General features: G+C 66.4%; 2 protein-coding genes across 2 annotated transcripts in view; both read left to right on the top strand.

The window, feature by feature from the left end:
• Positions 1 to 1,229, top strand: part of LRP1 (LDL receptor related protein 1) — a 93,342-nt gene extending 92,113 nt beyond the window's left edge. The window contains exon 89 of the mRNA XM_075133929.1: positions 284 to 1,229. Coding sequence (XP_074990030.1) covers positions 284 to 424 — 141 coding nt within the window. The 3' untranslated portion in view covers positions 425 to 1,229. The remainder of the gene's footprint in view (positions 1 to 283) is intronic.
• A 4,145-nt stretch (positions 1,230 to 5,374) lies between these two features.
• Positions 5,375 to 20,776, top strand: NXPH4 (neurexophilin 4). Its single transcript, XM_075134050.1, has 2 exons — positions 5,375 to 5,432; positions 19,072 to 20,776. Exons 1-2 carry the CDS (start codon positions 5,385 to 5,387, stop codon positions 19,837 to 19,839), a joined length of 816 nt encoding a protein of 271 aa, XP_074990151.1. The 5' UTR covers positions 5,375 to 5,384; the 3' UTR covers positions 19,840 to 20,776.
• Positions 20,777 to 20,987: the final 211 nt, after the last annotated feature.

Genomic DNA, 20,987 nt, shown 5'->3' with positions numbered 1-20,987 from the left:
GGGGGCGCGTGCCGAGGCACGGGGCACGTTGCAGCAGTGTCGGGGCTCCCTGGGGCTGCTCTCTGAGCAGAGGAGGCTGGGGGGCTCTGAGGGGCCACAAAGGCTTCGGGGGTGGAGGCTGTGGGGAGGGGTGGCAGCAGCTGCAGGGTGCTGGACCGGGAAGAGGTTATGGCTGGTGCGGGCTCTTGCTGAGGCACCCCGGGGCAAAGGGTGCCTCTGGGGACCGCTCTGCTGGGGAGGGAGGTGTCCATGCCCCCTCCCACCTGCTCCCCCCTCTCCGCAGCCCACCAACTTCACCAACCCCGTCTACGCCACGCTGTACATGGGCGCCCACAACAGCCGCAACTCGCTGGCTAGCACGGACGAGAAGCGGGAGCTGCTGTCGCGGGGCGCGGATGACGACCTGGCGGACCCCCTGGCATAGGGGCAGGACAGGGGAGAAGGGCTGCCGGGCTGCGGCGCCCAGGCCTGGCACAGACACCCATTGCAGGAGGCGGGCAGGGGCCGGGGGAGCCAAGAGCCACTGTATAAATGTACAAATGAAGGATTATTACTTTTCTATGTGAGCAGTATTATTACCTGTATATTCCCCGGTACCAGGCCTCAGTGCCTCTCATTGCCAGATCCGGCTTTGGTTTATTTTAAGTCTCTTTACGTTGGGCCCCCCCTCCCTCCTCCTCCCACCCGCGGGACAAGCTGGCGTTTCGGAGCAGGGACGGCGCCATGGTCAGCGTGCCAGGAAGAACTCGCTAGGGCTGCTGCAGCCAGGGCTGACCGGAGATGCGGGGCTACTGCTACGTGGGGCACAGGCGGGAAGGAGGCAGAGCAGCGGTGGCTCGCTCCCCAGCTCTCAGCTCTGTCCCCCCCGGCCCCTGCAGCTCCCCTCTCCGAGGGCCCTGTTTCCTTCCCTTCTGCAAATCTGCTGTTCCCTGGATCCCCCCTTCTACTGCAGCGTGGCCTCTGCAAATCTCCCTGGGCCCCCCATTCCCCTCCGTCCCCACCTTTTCCTCCACGATCCCTTCCCTCCCTCCCTGCCGTTCTCGGCTCTGCCCGACTGTTACAGGGGACAGGGACGAAGGCCCTCACTGCTGCCCCCAGCCCTGTTGCGGGGCGGAGGGTCCCCAGCCCTGGCGGGCCCGGCCCTGCGGCCCCTCGCTCCGGCTTGTCGCCTACACCTCGACCGCTCTCCAACATGCACATTTTTTAACAGGAAAAAAAAAAACCAAAAACATGGAAATGACCTAGCTTTTATAGTAGAAATAAATAAACGCATGTGGGGGGAGGGCGGGGGGCGACCCCATCCTTTTATTGGGGGGAAATGTTTTAATAATTTTTGCTGGATTACTTTACAACTAAACAAAACAGATATTGTTATAAATAAAATTTTTAAAAACTGAAGAGCAGGCTGCTGGTTGGTGGGAAGGAACATGCTGGGGAGGTGGCGGGGGGGAGCCCAGGCCCCGGTGCCAGCTGGTCCCCAGGTGCCGTGGCCCTGATGCCCTCGAAGCCCAGTGGTGCCAGTCGTGGCCTGGGGAGCAGTGAGGAGGGGTGTTGCGGCCGGGTGATGTAAGGCAGGAGGATCCCACCGGGGCCTGTTTCTCCATCGGGCTGCCCTGGGTGTGCTGGGGGGGCACGGGGTTTCCGTGCAGGACCCCGGGCAGCGAGCGTGGATGGGAGGGAGAGCTGCGCGTGCTTGTGCGTGTCTCTGGGTGCAGCGCCCGTGCTGTGCGCCTGCTCCCCGCTGCCGGCGGCACCTCCCGGGGCGCCCGCTGAGCCCCCCGGGGCCCCGCGCTGCTGCGGCCTCCACGCCCACTCCTTCCCCTGCGCTGCGGGGAGCAGAAGCACCCCAAGGCACCGGGCGTTGAGCACCGGGCACCGACCCCGGGCACCGGCGGCGAGCGCGGTCCCCGAAACCGCCACCAGGTGGCGCCGCCGGCCTCGAGAACTGAGCGGGGGGCTGCACGCGCACCCCCGTGTGCCCCCGTGTGTCCTCTCGTGTGCCCCCCCGTGTGTCCCCTCGTGTGCCCCCCGTGTGCCCCCGTGTGCCCCCGTGTGTCGTCTCGTGTGCCCCCCGTGTGCCCCCGTGTGTCCCCTCGTGTGCCCCCGTGTGCCCCCGTGTGCCCACACCGCCTCATGTGCCCCCCGGGTGTCCCCCCAGGTGCCCCCACCACCTCGTGTGCCCCTTGTGCACACACTGCTTCGTGTGCCCCCGTGTGCCCCCGTGTGTCCCCTCGTGTGTCCCCCCGTGTGCCCACACCGCCTCATGTGCCCCCCGGGTGTCCCCCCGGGTGCCCCCACCACCTCGTGTGCCCCCATGCGCCCCTTGTGCATACACTGCTTCGTGTGCCCCCGTGTGCCACTGTGTGCACCCACCACTTCGTGTGCCCCTTGTGTGCCCCTGTGTGCACCCACCACCTCATGTGCTCTAGTGTGCCCCGGTGTGCCCCCACTACCTCATGTGCCCCAGTGTGCCCCCGTGTGCACCCATCACCTCGTGTGCACCCCCGCGTGCAGCCCTGTGGTGGGCAGAGGCACAGGCGCAGGGCCCCGTCCTGCACAGCCTCCCGCGGGGGGGGCACTGGGGCCGCGCACCGGCTGAGTGAGGACCGGGAGTGGCAGAGGGGCTGGGGAGGCGGACGGGGGTCGCTTGCCTGACATCTGTCCCCTGCCTGCTCGGGTGCCCCTGCCCCTCCGCTCCTTGCCCCGGCCATGCTCCCCCAGCAGCCTCAGGCACCAGGAGCTGGCCCGTGACCGGCAGGGAGGGCTGGGGCAGCACCGGTGCTGAGGGCGGGGGGCTTAGGAGGGACCACCCGCACCCCTTGGATGGCGGAGGGGGCCGGAGGGCAGGGCCAGCCGGCCACGGGCTTCTGTCTGCCCCGGTGGGCTCGGGCTGAGCGGGACAGGGCCGAGGGCTCGGGGCGTCAGGCCCTCGGGCCAGCAGCCACACCCTGCCCCGGCCACGCTCGGCTGCGCCGTGTGCCAGGGCCACGGCAGCAGAGCTGCGTGCGGGTTGCGAGGGGAGCCCAGGACCGTGGCGGGGCCCGTGGCACCCGCGGCCTGCGGCTCGGCAGAGCGGGTCAACCCTCGGCACCCTCCTTGCCAGCATCCACCTCGGCACCAGCCCCCCCGGCCTCCTGTGGATGCCGAGCTGAGGACGTGGCTGCTGCCTTTGAAAAGCCCCAAACCCCTCTGCAAAGGGATCCGGTGCAGCCCGAGCGCGGCGCGGCCCTCAGATCTATTTCAATACCACCTCTTTGTTCACTTATCGGTTTCTTATATCTCCTCTAGAGGTTTTTTCCTCCCTTTCCCCTCTCTCCACCCGCCTTTTTCTCTTCTTTTTCCTTCAATCTTTTTAATTTTTTTAAACCTTCACTTGTTTCGCCCCACCATGCCTCTGCCTTCCCAGATCTTAGGCCAATGGGCTGTTAATTGTGTGGGAGGGGTCTTCCCAGAGCCCCCTGGACCTCTCGCAGACCCTGGTGTCCCTTTGCTCCCTGGTGAGACCGTCAGGGACACTGGGGCCCCCGGGGAGTTCGCTCCGGCCGCACAGGGGGAGCAGGTCTGGAGGGCCCATGGGCCGTACCAGCGAGGTTGGCCCCGTGCAGCCCCTGGCCGGGTTTCAGCCGCCCCATCCCTTCTGCGGCCCTGGGACAAACCGGGTAAATGCAGCACCGGGGGGGAGCCAGCACTTGGGGCACTGCAGGGATCATTGTGGGATTCCGGCTGGGCAGGGAGAGGGGCCTGAGGCTCCTGCCAGCGCGGGAAGTGGGGAGCTGAGGGGCAGCGGAAGCACGGGCCGCGGGGCTGGCAGTGGCTCTCACCCAGCCGGTAGCAAGAAGAGATGGGCTGAAGGGACCTTGCCTGGAGGGAGGGCTCCCCTGCACCCCAGCTGCGGACGCTGGGCGCAAGGTGCCATGTGCCCCCGCCGGGGTGGTGCTGCAGCTGGGTGCCAGCACAGGCGGGCACTGCGCTGCCTGGGGCTGCTGTGGGGCTGGTGGGGGATTGTATGGGGCTGGCATGGGGCTGGCTGGGGCCCCACAGCCCCGCGGTGCCAGGACTCCTCCATCCCCCAGCTCTGCGTCGGCGCTGCCCTCTCCTTTCCCTTTCCTTTCTCTCTCGTTTCCCTTCATTTCTCTCCCTCTCCCTTTCCGTTGCTTATTTCTCCTCTACCTTTTATTCATTCTGTCTCCACACGTACGCGTGGTTCTGCAATGCTCCCCCCCATCCTGTGCTTGCCCCAGCCCTGCTGATACCAAAGCCCCCGCCGGCAGCTTCCCAGGGAAGGCGAGGAGATAATCATAGTAATAACAGTAACAACAATAGTAATAACAATGAAGTGGTAGTGTTGGGGAGGGATCCCTGTTGACCCGGGGCGGGGATGTGAGAACACCTGGCAGAGCCCTCTGAGAGGGACCCGGCACCGGGAGGGATGAGCACACGTGTGTGCGTGTGCGCACGCATATGTGTACATGCAAGTGACAGACGTTGCATGTCCAACCTGAGACACCATGTGTGTGCTGCGGCTGGGAGGTGTTTGCATGCCCCAGGGTGCGTAAGGCAGGGGTGCCCCTGTGCGCAGGTATGTGCGCAGGGCCTGGGGGCTGCCCCCCAAAGACCCTCCTTTAGGGTGATCCCCCTTCTCTGCTGGAGTCTTTGGGGGGGGGCAGCAGCAGGGGACCCTCTCCCCTCCCCAGGTGCAGCTGGGCAGGATGGAGATGGGCAGGACTGTCCCCCCCAGGTGCTAGCACACAGGAGCAGAACCAGGGGCATGCCAGGGTGCTGGGATCTCCCAGGAGAGGGAGGCAGGACCGGGGGCACCCCAGGGTGCTGGGGTCTCCCAGGAGAGGGGGAGCAGGACCGGGGGCACCCCAGGGTGCTGGGGTCTCCAGGGAAAGGGGGGGCAGGATGGGGGGCACCCCGGGGTGCTGGGGTCTCCCAGGAGAGGGAGGCAGGACCGGGGGCATCCCAGGGTGCTGGGGTCTCCCAGGAGAGGGGGGCAGGACCGGGGGCATCCCGGGGTGCTGCGGTCTCCAGAGAAAGGGGGGGCAGGAGCAGGAGCATCCCGGGGCGCTGGGGGCTCCCGGGAGAGCGGGGCAGCCCCGGGTCGGGCCCCCTCCGGCCGTGGGGCTGCGCCGGAGCCGCCCCGGGATGCGGGCGGCGGCTGGGTGCGGGGTCCCCGGGGCGCCCCCCGGAGCCACCCCCCGGTGCTCGCCGCCCGGTGCCCCCCCGCGGGGGCGGCGGGCCGGGATTGGCGCGGCGCCGCGGAGGCGCCGCCCGGCCCCAGCAAGTCTCCAACTTTCTTCCTGCCTCCCCTCGCCACCGCCTCCCGCCTCCGCCCGCCCTGCCGCGCTCCGTCCATCCCGGGAGCCCCGCGGAGCCCCGCGATGCTCCGCTGCCGCCTGCCCCTGCTCGGGCCCTGGCTGCTGCTGCAGGTACGGGGGGACCGGGCGCGTCCCGGCCGCACCCGCCCGCGGGCGGCAAAGTTGCCGCTGCCGCCGGGGGGGTGCGCGGTTCCGGGGGGGGGGGCGTGCAGCCGGGGGGGCTGCAGTTCCAGGAGGGGGGTCCGTGCAATTATTGGGAGGGTGGTACAATTCCGGGGGGGTCCGTGCCATTCCGCGGGGGCGACGTGCAGTCCTGGCGGGGGGTCGTGCAGTGGGGGGGCGGCGTGCGGCTACTGGGGGGACGTGCAGTTCGGGGGGGGGTGTCGTGCAATCGCGGGGGGGCTCAGGCAGACACAGAGATAGCGGACAACTGGAGGGGGCTTGTGCAGTCCTGAGGAGGGGGTCGTGAATCACGGGGGGGGCGTTTGCAGGGAGATGAATGGGAGAGTTGTATGTCGGGGGGGCACGGGGCAGGGATTGCACAGCGGGGGGGTCTTGCTCGCCCCAAGTTGGAGAGGGCTCGGGGCTGTCCCGGACTGCGCGGGGGGTGCGGGGCACCGCGCTCGGACATCGGGCGGAGTTGGGGGCCGGGGGGTCCGTGGGGCGGGGGCAGCAGCGGTGGGTCCCGCCGCCGGTGCAGTCCCTGTACACCCCCTCGTTGCAAGCAGCTCCCCCCCGTTGCAGAGCGCTGAAGGCGCCGTCTGGCAGGTGCGGGGGGGGGCAGCGAGACGCGCGAGACGGAGCCGCGCGTGAGCGTGGGGGCGGCCGCGCGTGGGCGGGTCGGGCCCTCTGCCGGGGGGGGCTCTGCGGGGGGGCCCGGGGCCCCTGCGCGCCATGGGGTGCACTTGTCCCGCACCCCGCACCTGCATGGCACCTGCGGGTGGGAGCGGCGGGCACGGGCCCGCAGCGGGGGGGGGCAGGGTGAGACCCGCCCCACCGGCTGGCTGTGCCGGGGAGGGCGGGGGGGCCCTGCTGCACCCCGAGTGGGGCTGGGGCGACAGAGGTCTCCCCACCTCCACCAAGGGTGTGAGCACTGAAACCACCTGCAGAGGTGATGCCTCATTTCTGTCCTGACTTGGCGCGGGCTCAGCTCCAGCACTGGTGTGGCCTTCACCTCTGCGAGGGGGGCATCTCCCTGCCAGCTCCGTCCCCACGTCTCGCCGGGATGCCCCCTCCACCTTTACCCCAGGGACAGGCTTGGCCTTGCTGAGCTGGGCGGGAGGGCTTTGCCTGTTCTTGCCCCTTTGCCTGTCGGTGGAGGTTGAGGAGAGGCTGCAGATGCAGAGACACCCTCCCACCCGCAGAACCCTCCCCATGATGTCCCCCGGTCCCAGATACTAAATGCTTCCCAAGGCCACTCACCCCTGCCTGTCCCCCCTCTGCTACCTCCTCTTGGAGCCCAGCGAGGCTTTTCCCCCCCAGCGGGAGCTGCCGGGTTTGGGGGCTACAGCTGCATCTGGCGCCAGCATCTGTGGTGGTCATGAATGTGGGGATTTGTGCCCCCCCAGCCCTGCCGGGGGGGCCGGGCTCATCACCAGCAGATCTGATTTCCTGACACTCCATTTTTACTTTCTGTGTTTCATGAATAAAATCAAACGAGTCAATTCCCTCTCGGGAATTGGATGCACATCAGGGACACCCCCCCCCCCGCACAACCCTACCCCCCAGGCGAAGGCTTTTGTAACTTCTCTTTCTCTGGCACGCTCCCCTCTGTACGTATATAGATGGATAGATGTGTGCGTGTGTGTCTGTGTGTGGGGGTGGCTCTGCGTGACCCCCCCTCCCCGTGTCCATCTAACGCAGAGCATCTGTCGGTGCTGGAGCTGCTTCAAGACAAATGGTTTTGTTTTGATGAAATCAGGAGCAGGGCGCTGCCCCTGTCCCCCTCCCTGCCCGCACAGGCTGCAGCGGTGGGGGCTGAGGTAGGGGCTCGTGGCCGGGGGCAGCGGGCCCATCCCAGGGCACGGGGTGGGCAGGTGGGTGCAGGAGCCTCCGGCTGCGTGCGTGGGGAGTGACCCCTGGAGGTGCTGGCAGGGAGCCCCAACCCCTCCGCGGTGCGGGGCCGGGACCGTCCAGTGGTCTGTGGGCTTCTGGCGTGCGGACAGGCTGCCGGAGGGGCCGGGTCGCAGGGCAGGGGCGATGGAGCTGTTCCTGCCCCCTCGGTCCTCTGGACCTGTTGGGGAGAAACTTTCCCGGCCCCTCTCAGGGGACAGGAGGCAGCCTGACGGGCGGGGGGGCCCCGCCGGCTGGACCTGAGCTCCCCAGTGCCGCGTCCCACCAGGGCCGGGGCTGTGGGGGGAGCAGTGGGCCAAGAGGCAGTGGTGGCTGCCCCCCCCGGGCGCGCGTTCGCCCCTGGGGTGGGTGTTTGTGAGAACGTTCTGCTGCAGGAAGGACGGACCCCCGGGGTGTCTCCCCACCACGCTGTGTGTTTGCTGATTGTCCCTGCTGGGTGTGTGTTTGTGTGTGTGCGGGTGTGCGTCTCCCTGCTGGGATGGACAAGCTCTCCTGGCCCAGCGGGTGCCCATCTCCGCTGTGTGTGTGCAGATCACCTCCCCCCGGCCCCCCGCTCTTCATGGCTGCTGCTGCCTGGGATTTGCCTTCTCCTTCCCGGCGCCTGGGCTCGGAATGGCAGAGCTTGGGCAGGTGGGAGAGATGCTCCCAGGGCTACCCGCAGGTGATCTGCCTGCCTCAGCCTTCCTCAGGCTGCTGGTTTATGTTTATGTGTTAGATTTTTTCTATGCATTGAGCATTAAATCTTGGGGGTCCCTCAGAGTAGTGCTGGCCTGGCTTCCCGCTGGTTTGGGTCCCATCCAGCCCCCCAGGTGCACCCGGGAGCAATGGGAGAGACCCACAGCTGGGGCAGGCAGGGCGTAGCTCCTGGGTGCTTCCTCCAGGTGTCCTTGGGCTCGAAGAGGCCGCTGTAATTTTGCAGAGAGGAAGGGCAATTCCTGGCCAGCAACCTTCTGGCCTTCCCGGCAGGCGGATGCCAGCCTTAGCCCCGTGGTCCTTGATGCCCAGGTGATGGGTGATCCGCAGCAGCTGCTGAACAAGAGCCAGCGGTGGAGGGAGGTGGCGTGCCACTGGCCCCGGAGCAGGCAGGAGCAGGCAGGTGCGACCAGGGTGCAGCCGGGCTGCCTGGTGTGGTGGCTCGGTGCAGCAGCGGGGCTGGAGCCAGGACACGGGGTGTCTTTCCTCACCCCTGCTCTGGCCGCGCTGCCTGCCTCTGCCTCTGCAGGAATGTGCCGCCCCGGCACCGTGCCTCAGTTTCCCTCCTTCCTGGCAGGCGGGGAGGTGAGATAGCGGGTGTCTGCGAAGCACCTGGAGTGTTGCTGGCAGCTTTTCCTTCCTGGATTAACCCTTCCCAGGAAAATCCTGCCTTGCAGTGCTGGTCGCAGTGCCAGCAGGAGGCTGGTGGCATGGAACACCAGCCTCCGGGAAGCTCACCCCGTTCATTCCCTTTCCCTTGCTGTCACCCAAGAGCTGTCACACGTCTATTGGGTTGTTGGCTGACAGATGGCTTTGCTCTTAAGCAGATGCTGCCAGCCCTTTTGGTGCAAGGACACCCCTATTCACCCCCCCTACCTCCCATTAATGGGGAGAATTTAACCCTTTCATGGCTCAGAGACGTATCCCTCATTTGGGGCCAGGGGAGGGGGAATGGGGTTTGGGTGGTGGCGCAGCCCTGCAAGCCTCCGTCTGGCCAGGGGTCCCTCTGAGCGCAGAGCTGCAGGGACCGGCCCCGGCAGGACGGTGCCCAGACGGCGTCTGCTGGGGCCGGGGGAGCGGCTCCGTGTGTCCCCCCCTCCCGGTTCCTGCGGATCTCCCGAGCTGACCGTCGTTGCGGCGGGTGCTGTGTGCTCAGCATGGCTGAGCTAATCTATCGCCAAACAAACACACACTGTTATTCCGAAAGAAGGTTTCCAAGCGACTCATTTCCCTTTTTTTAATAACTCTTCCCTGTGGTGCCCTTTGCACCCTGAGCTGGGAGATTCAATAAGGCTGGAGCCTGGAGCATGGCGCAGCTCAGCCTCCCACCGAGGGGGGAGAGCAGCGGCTGGGGAGGGGAGGCACCCACGGGTGCCCCCCAGCCAGACCCACTCCTGCTTTTCCACTGTGTTGTTCTGGCTGAAATCCGGGGCCTGCTTTATTGCTTTTTTCCCCCCTCTTGTTTTTAATTGCCGGTTTTCTGCTGGGCGCTGGCAGGGGGCTGGAAGGGGGTGGCCTGAGTGGGGACAGCGAGGCAGCCGGCATAGCGGGTGCTTCCCTCTGCAACAGCAGCCCTAAGCTGAGCACCCACTGCTAATCACACCCATGCCAATTAACACTCCCAGATTAATGACTTTTGCCCCCCTGCCCTGCATTCACAGCTCCTCCTCCTGGGGAGCCAAAGTCCTGGCAGCTGGTGGCCCAACAGTGGGGCGATGCCGCGCTGAGACCCCAGCAGCTGAAGCCTCCCACCCCCCCGCCTGCCCTGGCCAAGCTCCAGCATCTCTGAAGAGCTGCCTGGCTCAGCCTTCGCGCTCGGGCGCTGAAGGTAAATGGCCCAGGAAAGATGAAGCTTCCTCTCCAGCCGCTTGGATTGCTACTAAAGAAATAATCACGTCCCTGTGCCCGTGTTCCCCCTCCCCGCCTTTTTTCCTGATCGCTGTTGCAAAAGGAAAGTCATTGTGGAAATGAGTGCCCAGCCTGCAGAAATGATCAGCTGCAAAGAGCCTGCAGGGCCCTGCACTTGCGGTGGGATTAATTTTCCCCTCCCCAAATAAATCCCCATCAGACCCTGTTGCTCGGACAGGGCTGACTGCTGTACACCCGAGGCACGGTGGGTTGCTCAGCCCGGTGCCACCGGCGACACAGACCCCATCCGACCCCCGTGGCTGTCCTGGCAGTGGGGCTGGCCTCAGCGGGTGTCACTGTGGGCAAAGACCCTCTCGTTCCTCCTCCTGTCCCCCTAGCACTGGGCAGCGGAGCCTCCGTCCTCGGCTCTTTGGCGAGCAGAGCGATGCTTTACACCACGTCGGCTGGCACCTGCTTGGGACCAGAGCCCAGGCAGGGTGGTGCGTGCAAAGCGGGGCCAATCCGGCCCCCGGGGGTTGTGAGGGGGCTCCCAGAGGACAGTGGGCTGCAGGGACTCGTCGTTCCCTGCTCCTGGAGGGAGCCGGTGCCCGGCTGCGGCACTGTGACCCCAGGACGGTGCAGCCCAAGAGGGGCTGCCGCCCCAGCGATGCCCTTGAGGGTCCCTGGCGCCCCTGGGGCTCTTGGGTTTTAGTCAGCCTCTGCTGCCGCGGGACAGCCACGTCCCTGCTGCTGCTCCTCCCTTCCTTTTCCTCCTGGGGAGAATAAATCCCAGCTGGCCCTGGGAATGTGCCGGGGGGAAAATGGGGGCAGCGGGGGGGGCGCAATGCTGGGGGGGGCACGGGGACGGGGTCCCCACTGAGGGGACAGCCCCGCGTTTGCCCCTCTCTGTGGTGACCTTCGCGCCGGCCCTGCCTCATCGGGGGGGGGGCGTGTGGTGCAGGGGGGAGGGGGGCTGGAAATGCAATTTATGATCCCGCCTGATACGATCTTATAAAATTTCCCGGGCACACTCGAAATTACATTTCCATAGCTCAGGAGAAGCGATCTCCTCGCACGCCGATACCTGCCACTTTTATGGCTACATTTATTGCAATAATAAAGTGAAATGGTGAGGCAAGGGGGGGTGGGCGGGGGGGAAGAGAGGCAGCTGGGCAGAAGGTGGGGACTGCGTCCCTGAGGGCCTGGGGTCCGTCTGGTTGGGGGGGACTCAGGGGAAGCTGCCACCTCTCTGCATCCCCTGAAAAAACCTTGCCCTCCAAAGAGCCGGGGCAGCTCTGGAGGGGTGGAGGGAGCCCCGCAGCCTGCGCCACTGCGGGGAAACTGAGGCAGAGCCACAGGGGCCGAGGAGGGGGAACGTGGGCATCCTGGCTGGGCGTCCCTGGCTGCCGGGGGTGCAGGAGCAATCTGGGACTAGTCCCTGCCAGTTCTGCCTCCGTTTCCCCGCACACCATCCGTGTGAGCTGCCCACGTCCGCATGCTCCTGCCCGTGCCCGGCCCCGGCTCCTGCCGTGCTGTGGCAGCGCGAGGGGCTCAGCCGAGGGAGCCACGGTCCCGGCACCGTGGCTCAGGCTGGGCGTGCCGCGGTGCGCTGGCCGGGGAGCAGCCCCTCTCCCCAGTGACCCCCAGCCCCTTCCACCCCATCCCCGTGCGGCGCCCCGTCCCAAGCCGGGCGTTTCGGGCAGGCTGGGCTCCGGCTGGCTTCGGGGAGCGCTGGCAACGCGCTGCCTGGGCGAGCAGGATTCAATTTCCTCCAAGCCATCAGCCCGCGTGTCCCCGTTCCTCCCGCCGCCCCCGTGCCCCCTCGCCGCTGGCTTGTGCACACCCGCCTGCACACCCCTCTCCCCTTCCCGCTCCGTTTATCTCCTCATTTTCTCATTCATTCTCCTTTCTTCCTTCAGTCCAATGAGTCACACAAGCCCTGAATCCTTTGCCTGGTGCCGTCTCCTCCTTTCTATTATATTTTTTCCTTTGCTCTTAACAGCACTTTTCTTTTTCACCCGTGGGGGGAGAGACTGGGGATGTACGTTTTTCCCTGCTCCCCCCCAGCCACCTACCAGCTCCTGTCTCACCATGAAGCCCTTAAAAGTAATAAATAAATAAAACAACGGCTGAGAAAAGAAAAGGCAGGAAACGAGTGACAGGGAAAAGGAACCAAAACGAAAAAAAGAAGAAGGAGGAAAAAAAAAGTCCTACTCGGGCTATGAAATATTTATTAGCCAGCGCGTGCCGAGCGCGTTAATAAAGCCGCAGCATTTGCATATTTTTTCCGTCTGCAAAGAGCGAGGTGTCTGTTTAGGGGGTGAAGGCAAACGCGTCTGTGGGAAGCCGATCTCTCCTGGCCCTGCGCAGGTCGTGCTCCCGCACGAGGCGACGCCAGCCCTTGCACGAGCGTCGCTTCGGGCAGAGGTGTCACCAGGAGCAGGACCCCAGCACAGCTCCCACCGGTCCTGCCACCGCCACGGGCTGCGCATGCAGGGTGGGTGCCGGCAGCTCCGGCAGCCCTGCAGCGCCGTAACGACCTGATGGTGGATTTGGCTTTGGCAAGCTCGTCCGGGCTCTCCCCTCCCTGAGGACGTACTGGTGCTGGATTCGCCCGTCCTGGTGCTGGGGGCTCTGCAGCCGCCCGCCCGCGGGACCGTGTTCGATGCATGCAAACTGCTGGCAGTTGTGGTGGTGGCACAGAAGCAGCAGAGGAAAGACCAAGGAGGCCTTTGGGTGGTCACGCTGAGCTCAGCTCCAGGGCAGGATTTGTCCGGCTGTCACCGCGTCTCTGTGTGCGTGTGGCAGGGTGGCCGTGCATGAGTGCATCCCGACTTGTCCCTGTCTGTCACCTGCTCGACCCTTCAGTGCCTGGGACCAGGGCAGGTTTAGCATCCCCCAGGGCACGACGCCCTTTTGCCCCACCACATCCATCCCGCCCATGGTGCTGGGGGGAGTGGGGCAGCCGGTGCTGCTGCCTGTGGCTGGGTGGGGGCTCCTGGCTGCGAGCGGGGGGGCGGGAGGCGGGGGCTGAGTGACACCGGGGGGCTGCAAGGGGAGGAGGGGATGGGCCGTGTGTGGGCAGTTGGGGGGCTGGCTGTGGGGCGAGCCTCTGCCCACACAGATGAGGGGCGGTATGCCGTGCGGGGCAGGGCCGGTGCTGGCTGTGCTGGCGAGGGTGGCCGGGGCACCGAGCAGAGCCAGCCCCCCCCGGGCGCCCCGGCCCCGGAGCTGCTGGCCAGGGATGGGCTTTCAAGCGTCTTTGAGCTGGGAGTCAGTGGGACGTGGGGATGGCTGCTGGGGACAGCCGACTGGGTTTCTCCTCTTGCCCTTGTGAGGCTGAGATGGGGGACTCTGCCCTTCCTTCGGAGACTGTCCTGCACTCCATTCCTGACCCCCCTGCTCATGACACCCCACGCCTGCCCGGCAGCCCGCAGCCCTCCCCCATAACCCCTGCTGGGCTGCGCACCGCTGCCGCCCCCAAGCCCCCCTCGCCTGCCCCACTCCCCGTCCTGCAGCCCCGTCCTTCTGCCCTTGAGTCCTCGCCGCCGGAGCAGCAGCATCCCCGGTCACAGCTGCCCGGGCAGGGACAGGCAGCCAGGCTGGGTCTCGCTTTGCGCTTCTGGTCTGCGGCCCCCGGGCTCCTCCCAGCTCGGCCAGCACCCTGGACCCAGCCCAGGTGTCCCTAACAGCAGGTTAATTCGTTGCCCTGGCACCAAGGAGCCGTCACCGCAGATTTCCCTCACGGGGACTTTCATTAGCAGCCTGCCACTCACCAGCACCTGCACTTGCTGAGGCGGAGCGGCACGCTTGCGCCCAGCGGGGCAGGGGCAGGGGCAGGGGCAGGGGCAGGGGCAGGGGCAGGGGCATGGCCGTACCCCCTACACGTGCTGGGCAGGTGCACAGGAGGCAGAGGAATGCGTTCATCCGGGGTGCTCAAGCACTGAGGAGCAGAGGCTCCCCTGCAAAGGCAGACATTGCAGAGTCACCTCGCTTCATGTGTGCGTGTGTAACCGTCCATGTATGCACACAGATGTGCTCACAGGGACGTGCGGGACACGTGAAGGCATTTGCGCACATTCAGCTGCACACAGAGCGGCGTGTGTGTACACGAGCAACCACAGGCATTTGTTGCATCCACCTGCATGCTGCAGGTGCACTGGGCCGGGCAGGCACTGGCGATCGCAGTGCACACAGACACAGAGCACGCACACTCAGAGCTCACTGTGTGCTCTCGCCTACACGCAGTCGTTCAGACGTGCGTTGCACGCCTCAGCACGCTCGGGCACGTGCTTGGGTCCCTCCCCACAGCCCAGCAGAGCCCACCGCTGCACCGCGTCACCCTGCCACCGCATTAGCACCCGCGCGGCGCCAGCGAGATAAATGGGAGCTGTCAGAGGCACCTTGTTTGCTGCTAACCTTTGGAAATGCCACACCGCCCCGGGCTGCGCTGCGCCGGGGGGAGCAGGCCCACGGGGATTGTCGCTCACTACCTCCAATTAATCTCCTCGCACTAACGAAGGCAGCGGGGTGACAGGGGAGAGAACGGCTTGACCCCGCGCCCATGGGGGGAGCTGGAGACCCCAATCTGCAGATCGGCACCTGCTCTGCCATCGACCTCCACCAAGGCGGGGGCACGGCTCGGAGCCGGGTGCGGCTGGGACAGGCCCCCCAACAGGGCTTTTGGTGGGGCTTGTCGTGGATGCTCTGCTCCTGGCGCAGGCAGGGGCTCTTTTGCCTTGAGATGGTACCCCATCAGTCATGGCCCTGTTCTCGGGGTGCTGGGAGCTCGTCACAGCCCGCACTGGGGCACCCCGCCCCTCCCCGCGCTGTTCCCTCCCCTCCACCAAGGTGACCGTGAGTCTCGGGGGAGCAGCTGACGGCACTTGGCCCCGCCAGCAAATGGGATGTGAGTGGCCATCACTGCTGGTCCTGACAAGCCAAATTGATGCCGGCACCGAGAGCCTTCCCAGTCCCTCCGCAGCCACCCCCAGCCCTTCCTGAATCCTTGCCTGGCTGCTTGTGCGCACGCGGAGTGACACACGGGTACCTGCAGACGCATGGCAGCCCTGCACAGCCCCACACATGCACAGAAAAGTGCACAAGGGGCTTGAGAGCAGCGAACCCATATATCGTTGTTTTGGGGTAATGCATGGATGCAGCAGCACACGTGTGTGTAACAGTAAAAAACAAGTGTACCAGACAAACAGACATGAATGGTGCATCGCAGCCGGAGCCCGGCACGCAGCGGAGCCAGCCATGGCCCTCCTCTGGCGCAGGGGACAGATCCTGGTGCAGCCAGGGCGGGAGGGGGCTCTGCACACACCCGTGCGGGGCCGGGAGGCACTGGGACCCACGCATACACCTGTGAAGCGTGTCCGAGAGGTTCACGTGCACGTGTGTGCGTGCTGCACCCCAACCCCTCACAAGTAGAAACATTAATATTTAAGGCAAGGTGTGAGTGGGACCTGCCCTGAATGCCGGCAGCGCTGGCCGGGTGCAGGGGGGTGACCTTGGCTCCCCTCAGCACTGTCGCAGAAGAGGCTTGCCGTGGCCCCGCGCTGCCATGCCCCTTGCCTGAGACCCCCAGCCAGCCGAGGGAAGCCGTCCTGGGGCTGCAGCAGGGGCTGCGGGTAGTGAGGGTCTCCCCCACACCCCTGTGCTGCCCACGGCCCCGGACTGCGCTCGTGCCGCAATCGATAGCCCCGGCTGCATCAGCAGTCGCTGCCCTGCTCTGCAATTCCCTTTCATCCCCCGCTCCCCCAGCAGCTCCTGGGGAGGGACCTGGGGGGGGGTGGGAGGCTGCCAGCCTGGCCGCTCGCCTGGAGCGGCTGGGGGGCACCACTCTGCCCGCAGGGACGGGGGCCTCTGTCCCCTGGGAGTGCCCTGCCCTGCCCGTGCCCAGTCTGTGCCCCCCAGCCCCGGGCCCCACCCTGCCCCATCCTCCTGCATGGGCCTGGGGACCCGCAGCCCTCAGTGACGCAGGGAGCTGGTGTCAACGCCTCCCTCCCCGGTACATGCCCCCATGTTTGCCACTGTGTCCCCTCCCCACTCCCTGCCTGTCCCTGTCACTTCCCTGTCCCTGTCCCTTCCCTGTCTCTGTCTCCATCATTTCCCCATCACAGCCCCCTTCCCATTGCATCCCATCTCCACTGCATCCCCCTCACCGCTAGCAGGGGATCATGGAAGGGGGGGGGGAATTGGAAAGGGAAACTGAGGCAGAGGGAGGAGGGCTGCAGTGGCTCACGTAGCACTGCCAGGGGGAACCAGCCGTCCTGGCTCTCAGCCCTAGCTGAGATGGAAAGCCAGCGCAGAGCTGAGAAACCTCCAGAAATCGTTCCCGGGCTGGTGGGGGCTTGGGCGGCATGTGCTCGTGTGCGCGTGTTCCTCCGTGGGCTGCAGTCTCCGCGCTGCTCCCTGTCAGCTCTCCGTGGGTGCAGGTGGGTTTTGGGGGCTCTGCTTGCAGCTGCGGGGTTACCGGTGCCCCTCGCCTGCCTGTGCTCATCTCGTGGTGAGGGAGGCCCGCTGCTTCCCCACGGTGGGATGTGGGGGGTTCCCAGGCTAATGAATATGTACGAGTGGGATTAACGATGGAGCGTAGCTGGGGCGGAGGGGGAGCGGCGGTCTCGCCGTGGCCACCATCCCTTCCCGTCCCCCCGCAGAACGCTGCTCTCCTGGCCGGAGGGGGGGTGCTGGGGGGCTGCCCTTCTCCCCCTCCCCCGTTTATCTCTCCATCTCTCGGTCCTGCCGCGCTCGCTCCCTCTCTCTCTGGCTGGTGAAGGCACCCGGCTTTGAAGCTGCGTTGAAATATAGATAAGGGCGAAGGCAGCAGCCGCGCTCAAAGAGAGATTGGGGAGGGAGCCGGGGGACGGCCAGCCCGGAGCGGGGGGCTGCAGGGATGCTCAGCTGCAGCTTTGCATTGCACAGCCCCCTGTTCCCACCTCCCCGGGCTGGGCTGAGACCCCACAAATCCTCCTCCCCTGCCCACAGACCCGGGCCAGGCAGCCCTGCCTGGGCGGGCCAGTGCCCGGGGCAGAGGCAGAGCCCTGGGGCAGAATGGCCGGTGCTGGCAGCAGCAGCCCGGGCTGCCTCCTCCGCCGGTGCGGCACAGGTGAGAGCAAGCACATGCCAGAGCAGATTTACAGGCTCAGCCCGGTGCACGCAGCATTAGGGGGATAAGGCAATAGATCCCGGAGACAGCAGTGCGCAGCCTGGCTGGAGACTACAGCTCAGCAGCTGGAGAGGAGCAGGACAAGCGTGGGGGTCCGTGGCTGGGGCAGCCCCCCCAGTGCTGTTCCATCTCTGGTGGGTGCCCAGCAGAGACTGGTCCCCCACACAGAGACCTGCCTGGCCGCAGAGGAGCAGGCCTGGGGGCCTCACCCCTCTCTGATGGGGGGCACGGGAAGGACACACTGCATTCCGAGGGGGAAACAGCGTTGAGCCATTCTGACAGTGGTGGCTGGTGCCAGGATGAGACCCCAGCAATGGCAGGCAGGAGCCATCTCCAGCGCCTCCTGCCCTGCCTCCAGCCCCACTGGCTCAGATTCAGCGCCGAGGCATGCCTCAGTTTCCTGTGGGGGCACAGCCCCCCTCACACTCCCCCACGCCCTTCCAGCTGGTGCCTCTGCTCACCGCCCTCCTCCCCGCAGCCCTCTCGGGAAGCAGGTCGTCCAGAGCAAAAGCTGCCAGAGCAACCCGAGCACCTGCCAGCTCGCAGGCGACAGTGATTGACGAGGCTGGGGCTGATGGAGCAGGATCCTGTGCGCCGGGAGCAGCTGGCAGGGCAGGCAGGGGCACGCTGGGCACCGGGGTGCAGAGCCAGGAGCAGCCAGGCTGAGGGATGGGGACACGGGGGGGCAGGCGGGCTCGGGCAAGGGAGGGACATGGGACACATCAGAGATGGGGTCCCAGGGCTGAAGAGGTGCCAGCGGGCTCTGCTCACCGCTGCTGAGCCGCACGATGTCGGTCCCAGCAGCCGGACAGGCAGAGCAATGGCCGTGGGGAACCTCAAGAAGGGGACACTCTGTCCCATCCCAGCTGGCTCCTGGCGGGAGGCCGGTCCCAGCCCCCTCGGTGCGTGGAGTCCCTTTCTTGACTGATGTGGCTGGGAGCTGCTGCGTGACACCCGGGCGCTGGCTGCATCTCCTGAGGTCCCAGTGTGCCAGTGCCCATCAGCGCCTTCTTAACCGGGCTTGCAGCTCGCCCAGGTAGGAGAGACCAGGCAGCTGGTCTCCGTCGTGGCTCCCTGCCTCGATTTACCCCACCAGGAGAGAAGCTGCATCTCCCTCCCCTGTGAGAGCCTTTGCCAAGGGCTCCTGGCTCTGTGTTGGCCGAGGGGGTGTCCCCATGCCAGGGCAGGGACCTTGCAGCTGTCTGGCGTTTTCCTCCCCTCTGCTGCCCATCTTTTCTGCTGTTGCTGCAAATTCCCTCCCTCGCCAGAATGCAGTAAGTGACCCCAGCCCCCGGCCCCCAGCAGAGCAAGGGGTCCCTGCTCATTCCTTGTGTGCCCCCGCTCTGCACACAATGCACCCCACTCTTCAGCCGTGTCTGCCCGGTGCAATTATCCCAGAGGGCGGAGCGGCTGCCATGCAGCCTGGCGGGGGTCTCTGTAATTTCAGCCGCAGATCAGAGGCACTGGGTAATGCAATTAGGCTTCCCTGGCAGGCGGCACAGGGCTCTGATGCTTCCCCGTCTCGGTACACACTGCTGCCCCCCACCCCCCTGCATTTTAATAGGCCTCAGCTATGATGGGGCTGGCAGTCATGAATTGTCCGGCGACCTGCTTCTTCCCGTCCCAGGGACATGGATGGTGCTGGAGAAGCAGTGCTGGCTCCTGGGGTGTGTCTGGGACAGTCCCGTGCGGGGCCGAGCACAGGGGGTGGCATGGGCAGGGTGCAGCCACACCTGGCTCTGGGCACGGCTGGGGGCATGGCGGACGGGGGGGCATGGTGCCGGGGGGGTGCATGGCGCCGGAGGGGTGCCTGGCTGCAGAAGGGATGCAGGGGTGCAGGAGGGGCACACAGACGCAGAAGGGTGCATGGGGACAGGCAGGAGGATGCGTGAGGGGCAGCAGGCAGGAGGACAAGCAAGGGGGCGGCAGGCACAGCTCGTGCAGTCTCTGCCCTCTTTCCCCCAGACGGTGTGTGCCGGGGGCCACATCGCCAAGACCCTGGGCTACCTGGAGCTGGGCACCTCTGGCCTGCTCAAGGATGTCCCCTATGGCACCCTGAAGCCCCCGGTGCTCGACCCCAGGCGGCTGATTCCGGCTGAGCCCCCCCAGGGCATGGGGACACCCTCGGGTGCCGCGCGGAGCCCCTGGGACTGGCAGAAGAACCACACGGCCGGGGAACTGCTGAGCCCCCGTGCCCGGCGCAAGCCCTCGCTCAAGTCCGGCCGCACCAAGAAGATCTTTGGCTGGGGCGACTTCTACTTCAACATCAAGACGCTGAAGTTCAGCCTGCTGGTGACGGGGAAGATCGTCGACCACATCAACGGGACCTTCAGTGTCTACTTCCGCCACAACTCCTCCAGCCTGGGCAACGTCTCGGTCAGCATCGTGCCCCCCTCCAAGGCAGTGGGCTTCGAGGTGCTGGTGCCGGCCCCCCCGCCGCTCCCCCGCCCACCACCCCAGCAGAGCACCCTGCCCGAGGGGCGCCCGGCCAAGGCCCTCAACTGCCACGTGGAGTACGAGAAGACCAACCGGGCGCGGAAGAACAAGCCCTGCCTGTACGACCCCTCCAAGGTGTGCTTCACCGAGCACACGCAGAGCCATGCCGCCTGGCTCTGCGCCAAGCCCTTCAAGGTCATCTGCATCTTCATCTCCTTCCTCAGCATCGACTACAAGCTGGTCCAGAAGGTCTGCCCCGACTACAACTTCCAGCACGACAACCCCTACTTTGGCTGACGGCCACGGGAAGGGGCAGCAGGCGCTGGAGCTGGAGGCAGAGGGGGGCCGGGGGCTGCTGCACCCCGTGCCGGCTACATGGTGTCCCCCATCGTCCCCGCACCGGCCCCTCCTTCATCGCTGCAGCACATCCCCAGGGAGTGGGAGCAGGGCCAGGGCCAGCCCGCCCGGGGCACGGCTGGCACAGGGGGTCCCGGCCCCACCGCCCGCCGTGCAGCTACGCTCCCATCCCTGCGGCCGGGCCGGGGGTGCAGGTGCAGAGCCCGACCCCCCACCCTACGCCAGGGGCTGGGCTGGGGTCCCCGGGAGCCTGTGCGTGAGTTGGGCGGTACAACCCCATGTGGTGGCATCGGCTGGGCGTCTGTCACCTCCGGGGCAGGCGTGGGCACGGTTGTAGCAGGGGGGTTTTGCTGTGTGCCGGCGGGTCACGGTGCGCGGGAGAGCTCAGGCTTCACCCTGTGTGCTGGGGGGGCTTTGTCCTTCTGCAGCTGTGGGAGATGTGCAGGTGTGTGCATGTGGACATGTGTGTGCATGTGGACACGTGTGCACGTGGACACGTGTGCACGCCAGTCTGTGCGTGTGACAGGGCTCCTGTCCGGGTACCTGGGAGCCTCCCCCCCCATCGGCTCCTCCCAGGCTGCGGCAGCCTTGGGGCTCCAAACCAAGCCCCGGATGCCCCACGGAGCCCCCTCCCCGTGCTGGGGAGGACCCTGCCCAGACTTGCCGCCCCCCACTCAATGCACAGCCCCCCGGCGGCTGCCCGCCGCCCGCCCCCACGCCGTGAAGAAGTGCCACGCCAGGGGCAGGGCCGGGGGTCCCTGTCCCCGAGCCGGCAGGGCCCTTGCTGGGGGCTTCCGTCACCCCGGCTCCCGGCAGGGGCTTCTTCATATTTTTTTAAGAAAATTAAAATGGAAAAAAAGTGGAAAATAAAGAAAAACATTGGAAAAAAATGGAAAAGCGGTGGAGTGTGCTGATCCCATACCCCCCCCCGTCGGAGCCCACCGTCCTCCCGCTGCCCCCGGGACGGAGGGAGGGCTGGGGAGCAAGGGGGGACCGGGGGTGGGGGGGCGAGGGGGGGCATGGATGGGGGTGGGAGGGGCGGGGTGGGAATGCGGGGCCAGGGATGGGGGTGAGGGGGTCGGGGTGGG

Source organism: Calonectris borealis, chromosome 30, assembly GCF_964195595.1.
Source record: "Calonectris borealis chromosome 30, bCalBor7.hap1.2, whole genome shotgun sequence".
In the NCBI taxonomy this organism is placed as follows: domain Eukaryota; kingdom Metazoa; phylum Chordata; class Aves; order Procellariiformes; family Procellariidae; genus Calonectris; species Calonectris borealis.
This window is presented reverse-complemented; position numbering and strand designations above follow the sequence as displayed.